Raw genomic sequence first — 18,712 nt, forward strand, 5'->3', positions numbered from 1 at the left:
GGTACACCTGATCAGGTCCTGGGGATTTATCCACCTTTACCCATTTCAAGACATCCAGCACTTCCTCCTCTGTAATCTGGACATTTTGCAAGATGTCACCATCTATTCCCCTACAGTCCATATCTTCTATATCTTTTTCCACAGTAAATACTGATGCAAAATACTCATTGAGTATCTCCCCCATTTTCTGCGGCTCTACACAAAGGCCGCCTTGCTGATCTTTGAGGGACCCTATTCTCTCCCTAGTTACCCTTTCAAAATGTGCTCAGGCACAGGACACAAGCATCTCAGAGTTCAGCAATCACTCGCTATTCACATGATACGCTTCTTTTGTATTTTTCCGATCAGAATTGACAATTTTGCATTTTCCCGCATTATACTTCATTTGCCAGGTCTTTTCATCTTAACCTATGTCATTTCATTATATCCTTTTCATAACTTACTTGCTCATTTTCCATTCTGTTATCAGCAAATTTAGCAACAATATATCTGGCTCTTTGTTCATCACTTAGATCAATTCCAAGAAGTTGAGGCCCCAGCATTGAGCCCTGCAGCACAGCAATGATTACATCTTGCCAATTAGGCGGCATAGTGGCACAGTGGTTAGCACTGCTGCCTCACAGCGCCAGAGACCCAGGTTCAATTCCTGCCTCCGGCAACTGTCTGTGTGGAGTTTGCACATTCTCCTCGTGTCTGCGTGGGTTTCCCCCGGGTGCTCCGGTTTTCTCCCACAGTCCAAGAATGTGTAGGATAGGTGAATTGGCTATGCTAAATTGCCCCTAGTGTTAGGTGAAGGGGTAAATGTAGGGGAATAGGTTTGGGTGGATTGCTCTTTGGAGGGTCGGTGTGGACTTGTTGGACCGACGGGCCTGTTTCCATACTGTAAGTAATCTAAAACAGATATTGACCCATTTATACCTGCTATTCTGTTTTCTGTTAGCTAGTCAATCTTTCTATCCATCACAATATAATACTCCCCTGCACAATGAGCCTTCATTTCCTACAATAATTTTGATATGGTGCCCAAATAAATGCTTTTTGCAAATCTAGGTATAGTTCATCCTCCAGTTCCCCACTGTCTCCAACATATTAGTTCAATTAAGAACTCCAAAAACATTGGTTAAACGTAACTTACATTTCACAGAACTATGTTGGCTCCTTTTGATTACCTTGGTTTCATCTAAGTGTCCTGCACTGACAACTTTAATGATATCTTCTAAATCCATCATGGAGAAAATGTTAAGCCTTCTGGCCTCCAGTTCCATGCTTTGTCTACTTTCCCCTTCGAATAAAGGAGTTACATTTGCTAACTTCCTGTCTAATGGAGCCTTCTCTGAATTGAGGGAATTTTGAAAAATTAAAATCAATGCACTCCATCAACCAACTTGCGAGCCATTTATTTGGAATTAAAAAAGATCTTAGGAGGAACTCCAGAAGAAGTTGGGGACTTCTCAGCCCAGAGTATCAATAAAGTGATCAGCATTTCTTGATATCCTTCCTCCTTTATATTACCTGATTTTTAGATTTTTTTTGGACTGTTACTTGTATCCTCTATAGTGAAGACCATTGCAAAACAGTGCAAATCAGAGCAAATCTGTTTAAGTTATCTGTTGTCTCTTTACTTTCCATTATTAGATCTCCAGCCTTATTTTCCTGTAGGATCAATACTCACTTTGCTAACTTGTTTCTATCTTAAATATCTGAAGAAAATCTTACTATCAGAGTTTATATTTCTATTTAACTTTCTGTTGTAGTCTAATTCTTGTTAACCTGTCAGTCATTCTTGGCTTTTGTTTATATTCTGTTCGATCATCTGCCCTGCTGCATATCTGTATGTAAATACGAATTCTTTCTTCGAGTTGATGCGATCTTTACATTTTTTTTAGTTAACCACAGATGGTCAGTCTTTCCTTTGAAATTCTTTTCTCATTGGAATTTATCTGTTCTGTGTATTCTGAACTATTCCCATAAATGGATGAGATCACGTTCACAAATGCAAGTGTTCATAAGTCAGAAATTTGTATTTTAGGGAGCCCCATACCTTGGTTTTATTTCTGAACTTGAATATGAAGGTGGAGGAAAAATAAATTTTAGTTTTCAGATTTGTGAAGGTGACATTCTTTTTTAAACAGATGAAAGCCATTTTGAGTAGAGAACTGAAATAGTTTTTCCAAGAAAGTTAAATGGTTTGATTAGCTACCTAGATGGTTAATTGCTGAATGTTTTTACATATTTGTACGATAAAGAAGCAGATGGCAGTGGGGCCTTCTGCAGATTGAGACCAGAAGAAAAGTCTGAGCAAAAAGGCAATATTTTTAGCGATGTAGAAGTCTGGAAACTCTGCAAATTTAGTTTGTAAAAGACTCCTGGCAGCCAGTAAGTAGAAATATCCAGGCTTTCAGAGTTAGGAAGCAATGTCCAAGCCATCAGTTGCAAGAAGTCTTTAAACTACTTCAATATAATGAAGAACTGTGGATAGAATAATGGAATCCTTACAGAGTGGAAGGAGGCTATTTGGCCCATCAAATCTACACTGACTCACCCTATCCCTGGATTTCCCATGGCTAATCCACTGAACCTACATATCCCTGAACAATGAGCAATTTAGCATGGCTGACCTACCTAGCCTACCCATGTTTGGACTGTGGGAGGAAACCAGAGCACCTGGAGGAAACCCGTGCAGACATGGGGAGCATGTGTAAACTCCACACAGACAACTGCCTGAGGGTAGAACTGAACCCAGGTCCCTAGCACTGTAACCACTTAGCCACCATGCCACCCGAAGATGCTAGAGATCTGAAACAAATAAAAAGAAGAAATTGCTGGAGAAACTTAGACCTAAGGGGCAACATTTTCACACAGAGGGTGGTACGGGTATGGAATGAGCTACCAGAGAATGTGTTGGAGGCTGGTACAATTGCAACATTTAAAAGGCATCTGGATGGGTATATGAATAAGAAGGGTTTGGAGGGATATGGGCTAGGTGCTGGGAGGTGGGACGAGATTGGGTTGGGATATCTGGTCAGCATGGATGAGTTGGACCAAAGGATCTGTTTCCACGCTGTGCATCTCTATGACTCTATGACTCTAAATGTCTACCACTGCACCTCTGTTAATATCCCCCTTACCTAATTTGGCAGTTCACTTTAGACAGTCTAGCCCTGTTTCATGCCCTTATAATTGATCTTATTTAACTTAGTAAGAGTAGTTTTGAACCCACTCTATTTTCTCTCAAACTGAATGTAAAATTCACTTATGTGATGATCACTGGCAGTTATTTGTGCCTTCACTAAGAGGTTAATAATTAATCCTATTCAAGTCTAGTATACCCTGCTCTCTAGTTGGCTCTGGAACACACTGTTCTTGGAAACTATACCAAAAAATATTCTATGAACTTCTCAACTGGACGAACTTTACCTGTCTTATTTTCTAATTTATAAATAGATTAAAATGTCCCATGACTATTGCTGTTCCATTCTGACAACCTCACATTATTTCTTTCCACTCTGTGGTTATTGTTAAGGGACTTAAAAATCACACCAGGCGACTGTGCAATTTATGCCCAGTGAGAAGCAACTCCGTGACATCATTGCAGGATTGCTTCAGGAGCCCAAGGCTCTTACATAACACTCATCTCAACCCAACTTACTTCTAAATCGTGGTTTCCTGATCTTAGGACATTCCTTTCTGTTGAGCTCATATCATTAATTCACAGAGTCAAATGCTCAAAGATCAGAATTCACCATCAGCACAACATGCCAGAGATTGGAAAGGGATCATTGATGTTGCATAAATTGTCCCATTACACATTATTCTTGAGTGCCAAAACTCACCTCCCAAAAAAAAGCAAAAGAATCATAGAACCCCTACAGTGTGGAAGCAGGCCATTCAGCCCATTGAATCCACACTAACCCTCTGAACAGCATCCCTCCCAGACACACCCTCCTACCCTATTCCCGTAATCCTTCATTTCCCATGGCTAATCCACCTAGCCTGCACATTCCTGGACACTATGGCCATGCTAAATTGCCCAATCTTTAGACTGTGGAAGGAAATTCGAGCATCCAGAGAAAACTCCTGTTGACACAGGGAGAATGTGCAAACTCCTTATAGACAGTCACCTAAGGGTGGAATTGAACCTGGATCCCTGTGCTGTGAGGCAGCAGTGCTAACCACTGAGCCACCGTATACAAAGAACATACAGACAAAGAGTTATGACTGTGAATCAGATTGACAGTTTTCAGTAGAATATCATACATAGAAGCTGTTGGAGTTGCCCATGGGTGAAGAGAATTGTTAGTTGAGGCAGCAGTTTCCACAATCAGGATCATGGCCTTTATGCTCACGGTAAATCAGATAATATGATAAAGTGCCTCACAGAAAGAGAAAACACGTAAAGTGTAAAAGGGAAAGTCTGATCCCACCATAATCAAAGGCTTTTTAAATAATTGTCATTACACATTATACATGTAAGCATACAGAAATTATAAATGAAATGAATGAATAAACCTTCTTTAGACAAATGGCTCAGGTAGTACATAAGCCCCAGTTCATTAGCAGGGAGGATTTAATAAAAAATGGTACGAACACTGAAGTAACTGCACCGGGACCAGTGTCCCATCACCAAGTCACCCTGTCTTTACTTGTGCACAGTACACTGTCCGTGCCTTGCCTGCTTGCAGTCAGTCCCCGAGATTGAGGAGATTCCAAATTCCCTCTCTTTGCTTTGTTTTTTTCCCTTTTTCTTAGCCCCACAGTAGTGCTTAATTTCTCCTACAGCACCTGTCTTGTGTGCAGACACTCAGTGAAGACACCACTGTGTGAATAATTTTATTCAGTATTTCCATTACCACGAGAAAAACCCCATGTTGCCAGGGAACCAGTAACAAGCAAAGTCCGACGGGGCAATGCTTATCCCCTGACTATAATATTTTATTAAACAAGTTACAAAACAATTTACAAAAACAGTTACATTTACAGCTGTATACAACAGCAATTTTACAAGGAAGAGGAGCAGCAAAGCTAGGCCCCAAACCCTACCGTTCAACCATTTTACAGGGAGATGAGGACAAACCTCAAATCCCAGTTCCACATATGACAAGACAGTGACAATGACATTTGTACATTAGACAGTACTGTTACATACAAAAGTGCAGATAATACAGACCCAGTAAGCCCCCATCCCTCCCACCTTCCGACCACTCCAAGGCAGCCCACCCCTACCCATCTTCCGGCTCTCAGTCCACCCAATGCCACTTCCAGTTCTTGGTCCGCCCTGACACACCTTTTCACCACCTCTAGGACAGCCCCCCCCAGTACCTGCCCGGGGTGACAGCGCTGAGGATGGCTACCCGCCTTCTAGCTCTTGGGGCCCCAACGTACCATTGGGCTCTCACCCACATCCCCTGATTTTTTTTTTCCTGTTTATTTTTTAAATTTTATTAAACAAATTACAAAAACAGTTTACAACAAACAGTTACATTTACAGCTGCATACAAGAGACAGCAATTTTACAAGGGAGAGGAGTAGCAAAGCCAGGCCCCAAACCCTACAGTTCAAACAGTTTACAGGGACATGAGAACAAACCTCAAATCCAAGTTTCACAAAAATATAAAGAGACATCAACAATGACATTTGTACATTAGACAATACAGACCCAGCAAGCTCCCGCCCCTCCCACCTTCCGACTACTCTAAGGCAGCCCGCCCCTACCCACCTTCCGGCTCTGGTCCACCCCATGCCCCTGCATACAATACAGACCCAGCAAGACCCCGTCCCTCCCACCTTCCGTCCACTCTAAGGCAGCCCGCCCCTACGCACCTTCCCGCTCCCAGTCCACCCCATGCCCCTTCCAGTTCTCGGTCCGCCCTGACACACCTTTCGACCACCTCTAGGGCAGCCCGCCCCGGGTACCTGCCCGGGGTGACAGCGCCGAGGACGGCTACCCGCCTTCTGGCTCTCGGTCTGCCCCTACATACCGTTGGGCTCTCACCCACATCCCCTGATTATATTGGTCAGTCAGGCCTTACTGATTGGTCCAGGTTAACAACTCCAATCAAGGATATCATAGTCAATGAGAGCTACTTGGTTCCAATCACTGCATCTCACTGCTCTAAGTCCAGGAACAAAGGCCTATCTTTCTCTTGTAGCTTTTCCTGCGATGTTTTTGCCCTCGGTCTGGTTACTCTAATATGAACTCTGATATGGGCGGCATGTATCAGACCAGAGCCCGTCTTTTGCATTCGGAGCTCCTTAAGAGAGTTTCCTCCTCTTCCTCCGGCAGCAATGGTATTGAGATTGTGTCCCTCCCAGACTCCGAAGTTTCTTCGACACTCGAAGGAGGGGGTGAACCTACTGACTATTCGGAGGGGCCAGGTATGTTTTGCTCCTGCTCAGTTTGTGAATGAACAGCTTTCTGGTGATCCACGTGTTTGTTCAGAACTGCCTCACCCATCCAAACTTCGTAAGTCATGGGACGTGACCTTGCGTCAATCTCGCCTTGTACCCGTACAAGGCCACTTCCATGGTTCTGGCTCCAAACTTCATCCCCAAATTACATTGTCTTTTTCGCTTCGAGGAGGGACATTGTCAACATTGGTGTTCCTGCTACCATTTCACCCTCCCCCCTCAGGTCTGGGAATATCATGTTTCACCTGGTACAGAGTCTTCTCCTTATCAGCAACTCTGCTGGAGCAATCCCTGTTGTTGCATGAGGATGGTCCTATAATTGAACAAAAATGGGACAATTTGGTATGGAGTGACACTGTCGGCTCCTTCTTTAAGTCTGCCTTCTGTGTGATTATACCTTCGCTCTCCAGCCACCTGATTTCTGCCTTTAGTTTTGTCTGGAAGGTGACTGGCAACGGGTGGGCCTTGCAAAATCGTGGAATTCCTTCCTGGTCAACATGTAAAGTGGCTTTAGCCCCTTTGATGTCCCAAGCCCTTCCTGAAAAAGTCCTGGGAATTTCACTGGGACTTCAGTCAGGCAGACATTTTCTCATCAAAAATATGTTCAGCCAATTTAGATTAAACTTTCTCAATCAATTCTACTTCAACAGGCTTAAGCCTGAGCCTCTTGCTACCATTCATGGTAACTGCACCAACTGCTTCTCAAAGGAGACCAGGACCAAACTCGTACCCTTAATCTACAACGATTCCCCAGTGCATGTTCTTAGTCTGGCTGAGGTCTTGTGCAAACCTAAGGGTTGGAGTTGTGAGCTAAGTTTGTTAAAGACAGGTTCTGCAACAACAAATATAGCTGCACTGGTATCGACCTCCAAAAAAAACTGGATGACCATTTAACCAAAAGTTCATTTTAATCGGTTTTGTTTTGGATGTTGCTGAGCGATTTAATTGTTCCAACCCACGTGCAGGGGGTCTCTCCAAGGTGTGCACTCTTCTGTGTACCTGCCTATGAGCTTTCTTACTCAAGTGAGGCTTTGTCGTACTCCTTTACAATCACGAGTCTGCACTCCAGCAGCAACTACAATGGCTTGCCAGCCCAGATCCTGAAGAATTTCTGAGCCACTTGGCTGAGGCTTGGTTTTATTGTAGGGTTCTGCTATGGGCTGGCCTAGAGTCCATCTGTGTGAGGTTCTGCGATTGCGTATACTCGAGTGGTGTTCCCCAAGCTCAGTCAGACAGATGAGGTCGTCCACTTCTATTGGGGGTGCCCTGTAGCTCTCATGTTCCACTTGCCACATTTTCTAATGACAAAGCCAATTGTAGTGCCTGTTTGAAGTCTAATTGGACTTCAGCTACTAGGTACTTCTGCATAGTTATGTCATTAATCCCACATACTACATGGTCTCTCAGCATCTAAGAGGAGAAAGTGAGGTCTGCAGATGCTGGAGATCAGAGCTGGAAATTTGTTGCTGGAAAAGCGCAGCAGGTCAGGCAGCATCCAGGGAACAGGAGAATCGACGTTTCGGGCATAAGCCCTTCTTCAGGAATTTTTCTTAACCTCGTCAAAAGTCCCAATACAGATTTCCCTGGTTCTCTAACAATCAAATAAAACCGATAGCGTCTCAGAATTAAAGAATCCTTGTGGTTGTGACATTCCTGAAGAAGGACTTATGCCCGAAACGTCGATTCTCCTGTTCCCTGAATGCTGCCTGACCTGCTGCGCTTTTCCAGCAACAAATTTCCAGCTCTCAGCATCTAACTCAGGGTTAACCCAAAATCATATGCCTCTGCCAGTTTTCTTAACCTCGTCAAAAGTCCCTATACAGATTTCCCTGGTTCTCTAACAATCAAATAAAACCGATAGCGTCTCAGAATTAAAGAATCCTTGTGGTTGTGACATTACTTATCCAACTCCATCAACTCTTGGAAGGTTTTAATATCTAGTGCCTCTGGGAGAGTTAAGCCCCTCATCACTGAAAATGCTGCAGGTATGCAAGCAGTCAGAAAGATTACTCATCGCTTTTCATCTGCCCCAATGTCACTTGTCTGGAAAAAATATCACATTCTTTCCATGACTGGGCCCAATCTTCAACAACAGGATCAAACGAGTCAAGTTTTCCAAATAAAGGCATGATGCCAGAAATGCTTACCCCTAAATCCAAGATGACCATTGCGAGTGAATGTTTGTTTTGTTTTCTCCCATCGTCACTGAAATAATTGCAAAGAAGCAGGTATCCCCTCACCAAGTCATCCTTTATTTACTTGTGCACAGTACATTGGCTGTGGCCAGCCTGCTCACAGTCAGTCCCCTGAGCAATGGAGATTCTAAATCCCCTGTTTATATTATTTTTCATGGAGATTCTTTTCTTAGTCGATAACGGAGGAGATTCTAATCAGATTCTACACATACAAATTTTTATTTTGATTTATCCCATATTTATGTTGGTCAGCCAGGGTTTCCTGAATGGCCCAGGGTAACAACTCCAATCAAGAACCCCTTGGTCAATGAGATCCACCTGGTTCTAATCACTACAAAAACTGATGACGTATAATGAAGGATATCAATGGATAACCTTGTGAAAGGACACCAGAAAACAGATAGCATTTTAAGCCGGCATTTGCAAAACATTTCTTCGTCAGTATGACCTCAGAAAAACAAACAATCACAATTTCATAAGGTAATAAACAGCATCCACTCAGTATGATGCAGCTGATAGATGTCTTGAGAGGGGCATAACAGTCAGAGGGGAGATGGTAAGCGCTGATGTCAATGCTGTCTGTAATTATTGTAATATGGAATGTATAAAAATCATGTACTTTATTGGAACAGCAGGGTGGAGGGGTGTCTTCGACTATGGCTCTAGTGATCTCTTGCAGACTGAGTGGTAAGGAGTTCCAAATAAAGATTGAATTATCCTGTTGAACACTAGAATCAGATGCCGGTTCAAAATCCAACAAAGGAAGAACATTTCCATGAAGATATAAATACAGGTTAGATTCAATACGTTTAATAAGGTGCACACCTCATTAAACCACCTAAAAATTGTTTTAAAAAAGGATAAACATAAACATTATATGCTAATTATGACAGCTCATACGTCACATTTTGAAATTCAATATTGCATATTCATACTTGAGCAAAACTGATGAAGAATTTTGAATTAGTGACACTCCAAACGTAAGTATTGTTTCTTATTTAGTCATGGTGGTTCAACCCACAGCATCACAGATTAGAGAAACAAAGACTTCATCCTCTACTTGATCAAGTTTTTAAGTAAATCATCTGTTCTGTCAATGAGACACCAAGGGGAGATGGTGAAGGAGAAATGAAGGGGAAGTATCCAACAGATCCTACGTCTTTCAGCTTCCGGGTTTGTTTCTGAGCCCAAACAATTTCCTCTTGAATGTGCACATAGAATAGAAGATACATGGCATATACCTTCATATCTAAAATCAAACAGTTTACCATTAGTTAGCACCACTGCATCACGGCCTCAGGGACATGGGTTTGATTCCATGCAGAGAGTGTGACTGTCAGTTAACCAGGTAATGGGATCCAGGGGCAGAAGCATAGGAGCTTTAGCAATTGGCAAACAGGGTTTGTGGCTCTTCCAGCTTGAGGGTAGAGGTTGCAGGATGGATCAACTAACCAGCCATGGCACCTTGGTAAAGGAAGCTTTTCAACATGGGGTCGCAGGAAAGAATGTAATGGTGAATAGTGATTGAAGCAAAGAACTTGAGTCCACACAGTTGTGTTGTCTACTCAGAGCTTAGGTTATCTGGTGTAACCTGGGGCAGAGAAGAGCATGCAACGGGAATGGAAGGATCAGGTGGTCATGGTCCATATCTGTACCAATGACATAGGTAGATATGGAAAGAGGTTCAGCTGAGGAAATCTGAAAAATTAGATGCTAAATTCAGAAGCAGAATCAAAGGCTTGTACAAGGAACAAGAGCAAGAGGGCATAAATTTAAAGTGCCACGCAAAAGAAGCAAGTGTGATGTGAGAAACATTTTTTCACACAGTGAGTACTTAGGATATGAAATGCACTGCCTGGAAGTGTCGTGGAGGCAGGCTGAACTGAGATATTCACGATGGCATTGGATGATTATTTAGAAAGAAATAGTGTGCAAGGGTATGGAGACAAAGCAGGAGCATCACTTGGTAATGACGCTCGTTGGAAGAGCAGGTGCAGACACAATGGCCTGAATAGTCTCCTTCTGGATGGTAGCAATTTTGTGATTCTGTGATTCATTCTGTAATACTCTCTGGATTACCATCTGAACCATGTTGCAAATTGGCATACAAAGAATAAAATTACAGAAGATAAAGTGGGCGGCACAGTAGCACAGTGGTTAGCACTGCTGCCTCTCAGCGCCAGAGACCCGGGTTTAATTCCCGCCTCAGGCGACTCTGTGCATGGAGATTGCACATTCTCCCCATGTCTGTGTGGGTTTCCTCCGGGTGCTCTGGTTTCCTCCCACAATCCAAAAATGTGCAGGTTAGGTGAATTGGCCAGGCTAAATTGCCCGTAGTTGAAAATGTGTTCTTCAGGAAGAAGGGCTCATGCCCGAAACGTCGATTCTCCTGTTCCCTGGATGCTGCCTGACCTGCTGCGCTTTTCCAGCAACACATTTTCAGCTCTGATCTCCAGCATCTGCAGACCTCACTTTCTCCTAAATTGCCCATAGTGTTAGGTGAAGGGGTAAAATGTAGGGGAATGGGTCTGGGTGGGTTGCGCTTCGGCGGGTCGGTGTGGACTTGTTGGGCTGAAGGGCCTGTTTCCGCACTGTAAGTAATCTAATCTACAAACCTTGCAAAAATCTAATCTAATCTAATCTAAAGTGTGGCTCAAAGACTGGTGTGGAAAAGGTGGGTGTGATTTGTGGGCAGTGGCACAAATACTGGTGGGATGACATACACCTGAATCATGCTGGGACTGGTGTTCATACAAGCTGCACAGCCAGAGAAGTTGAGATAAAGTAAATAACCAAAATCTTTTCCCCAGGGTAGGGGAATTCAAAACTAGAGGGCAAAGGTTTAAGGTAAGCAGGGAAAGATTTAGAAAGAGCCTGAAGGGCAACTTTCACACACAGAGGTGTGTAATTGGAACAAACTGCCAAAGGAATTGGTACAACAAATGAATCATAGAATCCCTACAGTGTGGCCTAACAATTCCACACTGACCCTCTGAAGACTAACCCACCCAGACCCATACCCGTGCCCTAGAACTCTACATATACCCCTAACTAATGCACCTAACCTACACATCCCTGAACACTATGGGCAACTTAACATGGTCAATTCATCTAACCTGCACATCTTTAGATTGTGGGATGAAACCGGAGAACCCTGAGAAAACCCATGCAGACACGGGGAGAATGTGCAAATTCCACACAGACAGTCACCCAAGGCTGGAATTGAACCCAGTTCCCTGGTGCTGTGAGGCAGCAGTGCTAACCACTGAGCCATCGTGCTGCCCCTGGCACAGAGAAGGGACATAGAAGGTACCTGGACAGGTACATAATAGGAAAGGTTTAGAGGGATATGGGCGAGAAGCAGGCAAATTGGATGAGATCAGTTTGGGAAACCTGGTCAGCATGGAGGAGTTGACCCGAAGTGTCTGATCCAATGCTGTATGCCTCGATAATTCTGTATTAGGGGTGAGGAATCAAGCAAAAATGTAATCAAGGGGTACAGTCGAGTCAGAGAGCAAAATTCAAAGTAGAAAATGAAGGTCTGAGACTGTTAGGAAGGATCAGAGGAAAGAAAATCCTATAAATATGCTAGCCACGAAGGTTTGATGCTACGCAGATAACATAAAAAAGGTTCTGCCTCTGTATGTTCATTGTATTCATAATGAAGTAAATGAATTAATAGCACATACTGATTTGATAGCCATTGTGGAGATATGGCTGCAGGATAACAAGGATTGAATTCTGAATATTGAATGATATATGTCACTCGAGAAGACTAGGAAGATAAATAAGTGCAAAAGGTTTGGTACAATAGTTAGAGATTACCTTGGTTCAGGAGAGATCTGGTTATAAAATTGGTTTTGGTGGAGATAAGAAACATTGAGAGAAAGAAGTCACTAATAGGAGTGATCCAGAGGTCCCCAAACTGTAACCACATTTATGAAGAAGTACATAAGAAGCAATATTGGGTGCCTGGTATAATCGACTAGCAATAATTATTTTAATCTCCAAAAAAACTGGAAAAAATTGATTAGCAATAGTAGCTTTGGTGAGGAGATCATTAAATGCTTTTGAGATAGTTTCAAGTTAGTTTCTTGGAGTAACATGTTCTGGGACCAAACAGCAAGCTCTGCACATAATTTGATATTGAGTCATGTGACAGTGTCAATTAATTACCTCAGAGTAAAGGCATCTCTCAGTAGCAGTGAGTGTGATGTGACTGAATTTGTAGTCTGAAGGCAAGAAGAATGAGTCGAAGGCTTGCATATTAAACTTCGTAAAATGGCAAATGTGTGTATTGGCATAAAAGCTGAATTGACTGAAATTAAGATATTAGACAAGAGTTCAATCAGGAAAAGAGCAGTGACAAACATTTCAAATGTTATTTCAAAACATCCAGAATAAGTACATTCTACCACCAAGTAAAAATTCATCGGGGAGGGCACACTATCCATGGAATATATAATGACCACTTGCACAATGTAGCAGAGTGGAGTTCCCATGAAACTCCATCCTGTATGCACCATGGTGTTTAGGGAAGGAAGGGGAACAAATTGGGAAAAAGTAGTAAAATAATAAACAAACAGAAAACAAATTGCAAGCATTAATAATAGATATAGGAAATGATTTGCAATAACCTGTGATATCATGCACATATCACAAAATAGATGCTGGACCTTTCAATTCTTAACCATCATGTGGCTGTTTATAACTTCATGGGATGTGCATGTTGCTAGCTAAACCAGTATTAATTTCCCATCTTTAATTACCCTTGAGAAGCTAGTGGTAAATGGTCTTCGTGAACTGCTGCAGTCCATGGATCATCCAGATAGATTTGAATTAATGATTGCATTTTTCAAAAGTGCCCATCTGAGAACTGAGATTACTCTGGAGACAGACATTATTCATAAAAATTATTTCTTGACAATCAAAGCTTCAGTATTAAAAGAATTGTGGTTTATCTGGGAAAGAAAGTTATATGAAAACTGATTGTCAAAACATCTTGTCATCTCAATCAACCTGTGTTATTTATGGAATCTTTAAAGAACATATCCTTGTTTTAACCATTTGAACTTGAACAGATTGTTCTACTTAAGTTATTGCAGTACAGTCACATGTACGCATCTTGAGGTAGCCAGATGCTGCAAGAAGGATTTTGAACAGTTATGATAAGCACAATTATTGCAAGTCTTAAAACAGCTAATTACTTTTATGCACACCTAGTTTTATCATTTTGATCATCTAACCTTCAAACAGTCGATCTAGACGCAGACGTTTTACTTTATGTTTGTCCATGAGGGACACAAGGGCAGGACTGAAGGGCCAAAAGTTGTTGCCACACCTACTGCAGGACTCCGAGGAAAACAAAACACAGATCCAATTGATATGGTGTACTGAGAAGCTTCAACAGCTCTTCCTCACCTGCTAAGAAAAGAAAATGCATGTTATTTGTTTTCTAATTGTATTAATGCTAGAATTGATTGATCCATCCATTCTTCAGGTTTGTAATATACTGTACTTTTTTTAATGGTGTCGTGTCAAACTGATGTATCAGTTTTGGAATGAATCAATGTCATGAGACAAAACCTGAAATTGCTGGAAAACTCTCAACAGGTTTGGTAGCATCTGTGCACAGAAATCAGAGTTAACATTTCGAGTCCAATGACCCTTTTCAGAATATTAAATGATCTCTGAAGATTGAGGAACTGGAAAACCCAAATAATGTGCCAGGGGATCATATTGTTCTACATTGAGTTACTGAAATATACACATATTAATTCACATTGTCAAAAACACACTTTTGCAACAAAATCAATCATAGAATTAAACCACAAGGTACTGAGGTAACACTTGTTAATTCCTGTGAAATGAATTTGCCAAATTTCTGGAAATTGCTTGTCAGCTCCACTGAATATACTTCTTTTTTTAGAAAAATTATACTGCATATTCATATATATGTGTGTGTTTGAATTTGCAACCAGAACCATAACCACTGTTCCCATCAAACTAGAAGGTCTCCAAATAGATATCTGTTATAGTAGTAGCCATATGCATTCTCAATCTATCACCTACTTCGATTAAGGATAGGTGTCAGAATCATAGAGTTATACAGCACGGAAACAAATCCTTCGGTCAAACTCATCTGTGCCAACTGGATATGCCAATCTAACCTGGTCCCATTTACCACCATTTGGCCAATATCCTTCAAAACCTTTCCTATTCATATACCCATAGGTCGAGAGCGTGGTGCTGGAAAAGCACAGCAGGTCTGGCAGCCACCAAGGAGCAGGAGAATCGATGTTTTGGGCATAAGCCCTTCATCATTCCTGATGGAGGGCTTATGCCAGAAACATCGATTTTTCAGCTCCTCAGATGCTGCCTGACCTGCTGTGCTTTTCCAACAACACACTCTGATCTCCAACATCTGCAGTCCTCACTTTCTCCTACAGACCCATAGGTCCTAAGCCTGAAAGCATCATTAGAATTTTCAAAAATTAGACTGCCCTAGACTTGATTTTTTTCTGCAATTAGACTAACTTAATGTCACTCAATAGAGTCTGGTGCATTGAACTGTAGACAGAAGACTGTGCACAAGGTGTTTGCCCTCCTGATGGTCTGTAAGGTGGTGATGATGATGATGATGCCACACACCACACTGCATGGAGGCTGTATGATGTGGATACACAGTGCTGTTACAGAAAATAAAACATTACAGTGCAGTACAGGCCCTTTGGCCCTCAATGTTGAGCCGACCTGTGAAACTAATCTAAAGCCCATCTAATCCACACTATTCCATTATCATCCATATGTTATCCAATGACAACTTAAATACCCTAAAGGAGGGAGTATCAGGATATTCACCCTGCAACAATGAGTGAACAAACATACAAGCCCAAATCAATATGACGAGTAATTTAGAAGGGTGATAGTGACAGTTGTGTTGTTCTCATCATATATTCTTGACCAAAAGTCCATAAATCCAAAGACCTTGCAGAAGCCCTGGAGCCATGTTTGAGACTCCATTTGAACATAAGATGAACTCTATTTCAGTAATTTCTTTTTATTCTTTTTGTAAGTCAAAATGGTGCTAGATTGTGACGACAATACACTATTCATATATCTTCCTGAATATATATGACAATAAAATCATTCATTCATTCATTCAGGTTAGTAATGTCATGCACCAACTCCAGTTTCCCAGATTGTCTTGATCCTCTGCAATTTGCCTACCATCGCAACAGGTCCACGGCAGATGCCATCTCGCTGGCCCTACAATCATCCCTGGAATATCTGGATAACAAGCACACCGACATCAGACTCCTATTCATTGACTATAGCTCTGCCATCAATGACATAATTCCAACTCTGAGACCTAGGATTCTGCTCCTCATCTGCAGCTGGATCCTTAACTTCCTGACCCACAGACTACAATCAGTCAGGATAGGTGACAACAGCTCCTCCATGATAATCCCTTACGATACTCCTTATACACTCATGACTGTGCGGCCAAACTCTATTCTAACTCCATTTACAAATGTGGTGATGACAACACCATAAGAGGATCGGTTCTTAAACAATGATGAGACAGAGATGAGACAAAGAGATAGAGAGCTAAGTGGCATGGTAAAAAGACAACATTCTCTCCCTCAATGTCAGCAAAATGAAGCAGCTGGTCATCAGCCTCAGGAAGCGGAGTGGAGAACACACCCCTGTCTGTATCACTAGTGCTGAAGTGGAGATGATTGAGAGCTTCGAGTTCCAAGAAGTAAAGATCAGCAACAATTTGTCCTGGTCTATCAACGTCGACATTACAGTTAAGAAAGCATAACAATGTCTCTAATTCTTCAAAAGGCTAAGGAAATTCAGCATGTTCACAACAACGCTTACCAGTTCTTATAGATGCTCTATTGTAAGCGTCCTAATCAGATGCATCACAATATGGTATGGCTGCCTCACAGCGCTAGAGACCCGGGTTCAATTCCCACCTCAGGCGGCTAACTGTGTGGAGTTTGCAAATTCTCCCCGTGTCTGCGTGGGTTTCCTCCAGGTGCTCCAGTTTCCTCCCACAACCCAAAAATGTGCAGATCAAGTGAATTGACCATGCTTAACTGCCCGTAGTGTTAGGTGCAGGGGTAAACATAGGGGAATGGGTCTGGGTGGGTGCGCTTCGGTGGGTCAGTGTGGACTTGTTGGGCCGAAGGGCCTGTTTCCACACTGTAAATAATCTAATCTAATCTAATCTAAACTACTTTGCCCAAGATCGCAGGAAATTACTGAGCGTTATGAATGCAGCCCAATCCATCATGCAAACCAGCTTTCCATCCTTTAACTGCAAGTAAACTTCCCACTGCCTCAGGAAAGCATCGAACACAATCAAAGACTCCTCCCACCCAGGTTATATTCTCTTTCACCCTCTTCTGTCGGTCAGAATTTGAAAACACATACCAACAGATTTGAGAACAGCTTCTTTCCTGCTCTTTTTAGATTTTTGAACATACCTTTCAGACATTATAGTTGATCTATCTCTGCACTTTCTCTGTAGCTATTACATGTAACACTATATTCTGTTCTATTACCCTGATATACTTATGTATGGTATGATTAGCTTGGCTAGCATGCAAACAAAGATTTTCACTGTTTCTTGGTACATGTGACAATAGTAAAATCAAATCAAATGCAGTACTAAAAAGATCACATATTTTCATTTCCTTTAATTTTGCATATGGTACCAAAAAGAAGGATACTGCTTTAAATCGAAGAGATTATGTAAACATATAGCTGCAATTTAAAGGTATTTTAGGTGCTGGAGGTGATTTCCTCAAATTCCAGGAGCAGCAATTACTGTGTTATATGTTGTTGCATTGTTTTGGAACTTTGGGGAAAAAAAGTCAAAACAACAGCAGTTTTAAAAGGGAGAAGAGCAGACAAAGGAAACACATGGTGAGGACAGTGCAGGAGAGAGAGAGAGAGAGAGAGAGAGAGAGAACCTACACAGTTACTGCCTTTGCTGTTTTTGAATTCACGTATCGCCGGACATCGGAGTGCGTCTGGGAAAATTAAGAAACAGTGAATTTCACAACTGATCTTGGTGGAACCTGTTGGGCGAAGTTCACAACAGAATCAGATAAGTTAATTGTTGTTTTAAGTCTGTCCAATAGAAAGGCTATATTAATGTTTCTTGATTATATGTTTTTGGAGATAGGTCTCTTGATTAAACTTAAAATATAAGCCATAGCTATTAATTTATCCTGGTGCAATCTTTTGCAGAGGAATAAAACGGTATTATTTTCTGGGTCTGTAGATTGTGAAGGAGCAAAACTGGCCTTTGCAGTGATATGTACTTCTTGTCAGATGTGGGAGTTTAAAGAGAGTTTAAGGGTTACTGCGGATTATATCTGCCATAAATGTTGTTGGATGGGAATCTTATCAGATCGAATGGATCGGTTGGAGAGACAGTTAGAAGCGATGAGGAATTTGCAACAGCAAACAGTATGTGATGGATGGCAGTTATAGGAAGGGGGGAAAAGTCTCAGGTACAATCACATAGATGGGTTAACTCCAGGAAAGGTAAGAGAGGTATGCACCTAGGGCAGGAGTCTTTTGTGGATATACCCATTTCAATCAGGTATGCTGGTTTGGAAAATGTAAGGGGTGATGGATTCTCAGGGGAACGTAGCACAAACAGCCAGGTTTCTGGTATTGAGACTGGCTCTAATGCAACAAGGGGTACGTCGGCTTCCGAGGGATCAATTGTGTTAGGGGATTATGTAGTCAGAGGTACAGACAGACGTTTCTGTGGCCAGCAGAGAAAAATCAGAATGGTGTGTTGTTTCCCTGGTACCAGGATCAAGGATGTCTCAGAGAGGGTGCAGAATGTTCTCATGGGGGAGAGGGGCCAGCAGGAGGTCATTGACCACATTGGAACCAACAACATAGGAAAGGAAAAGGTTGAGATTCTGAAGGGAGATTACAGAGAGTTAGGCAGAAATTTAAAAACGAGGTCCTCAAGGATAGTAATATCTGGATTACTCCCAGTGTGACGAGCTAGTGAGGGCAGGAATAGGAGGATAGAACAGATGAATGCATGGCTGAGGAGCTGGTGTATGGAA

At 42.0% G+C, this 18,712-nt stretch overlaps 1 protein-coding gene across 1 annotated transcript in view; it reads right to left on the bottom strand.

The window, feature by feature from the left end:
- Nucleotides 1-14,019, bottom strand: part of LOC122558562 (C-terminal-binding protein 1) — a 310,239-nt gene extending 296,220 nt beyond the window's left edge. The window contains exon 1 of the mRNA XM_043707682.1: nt 13,850-14,019. Coding sequence (XP_043563617.1) covers nt 13,850-13,898 — 49 coding nt within the window. The 5' untranslated portion in view covers nt 13,899-14,019. The remainder of the gene's footprint in view (nt 1-13,849) is intronic.
- Nucleotides 14,020-18,712: the final 4,693 nt, after the last annotated feature.

This window comes from Chiloscyllium plagiosum, chromosome 1 (genome assembly GCF_004010195.1).
Source record: "Chiloscyllium plagiosum isolate BGI_BamShark_2017 chromosome 1, ASM401019v2, whole genome shotgun sequence".
NCBI classification, from domain to species: Eukaryota; Metazoa; Chordata; class Chondrichthyes; order Orectolobiformes; family Hemiscylliidae; genus Chiloscyllium; species Chiloscyllium plagiosum.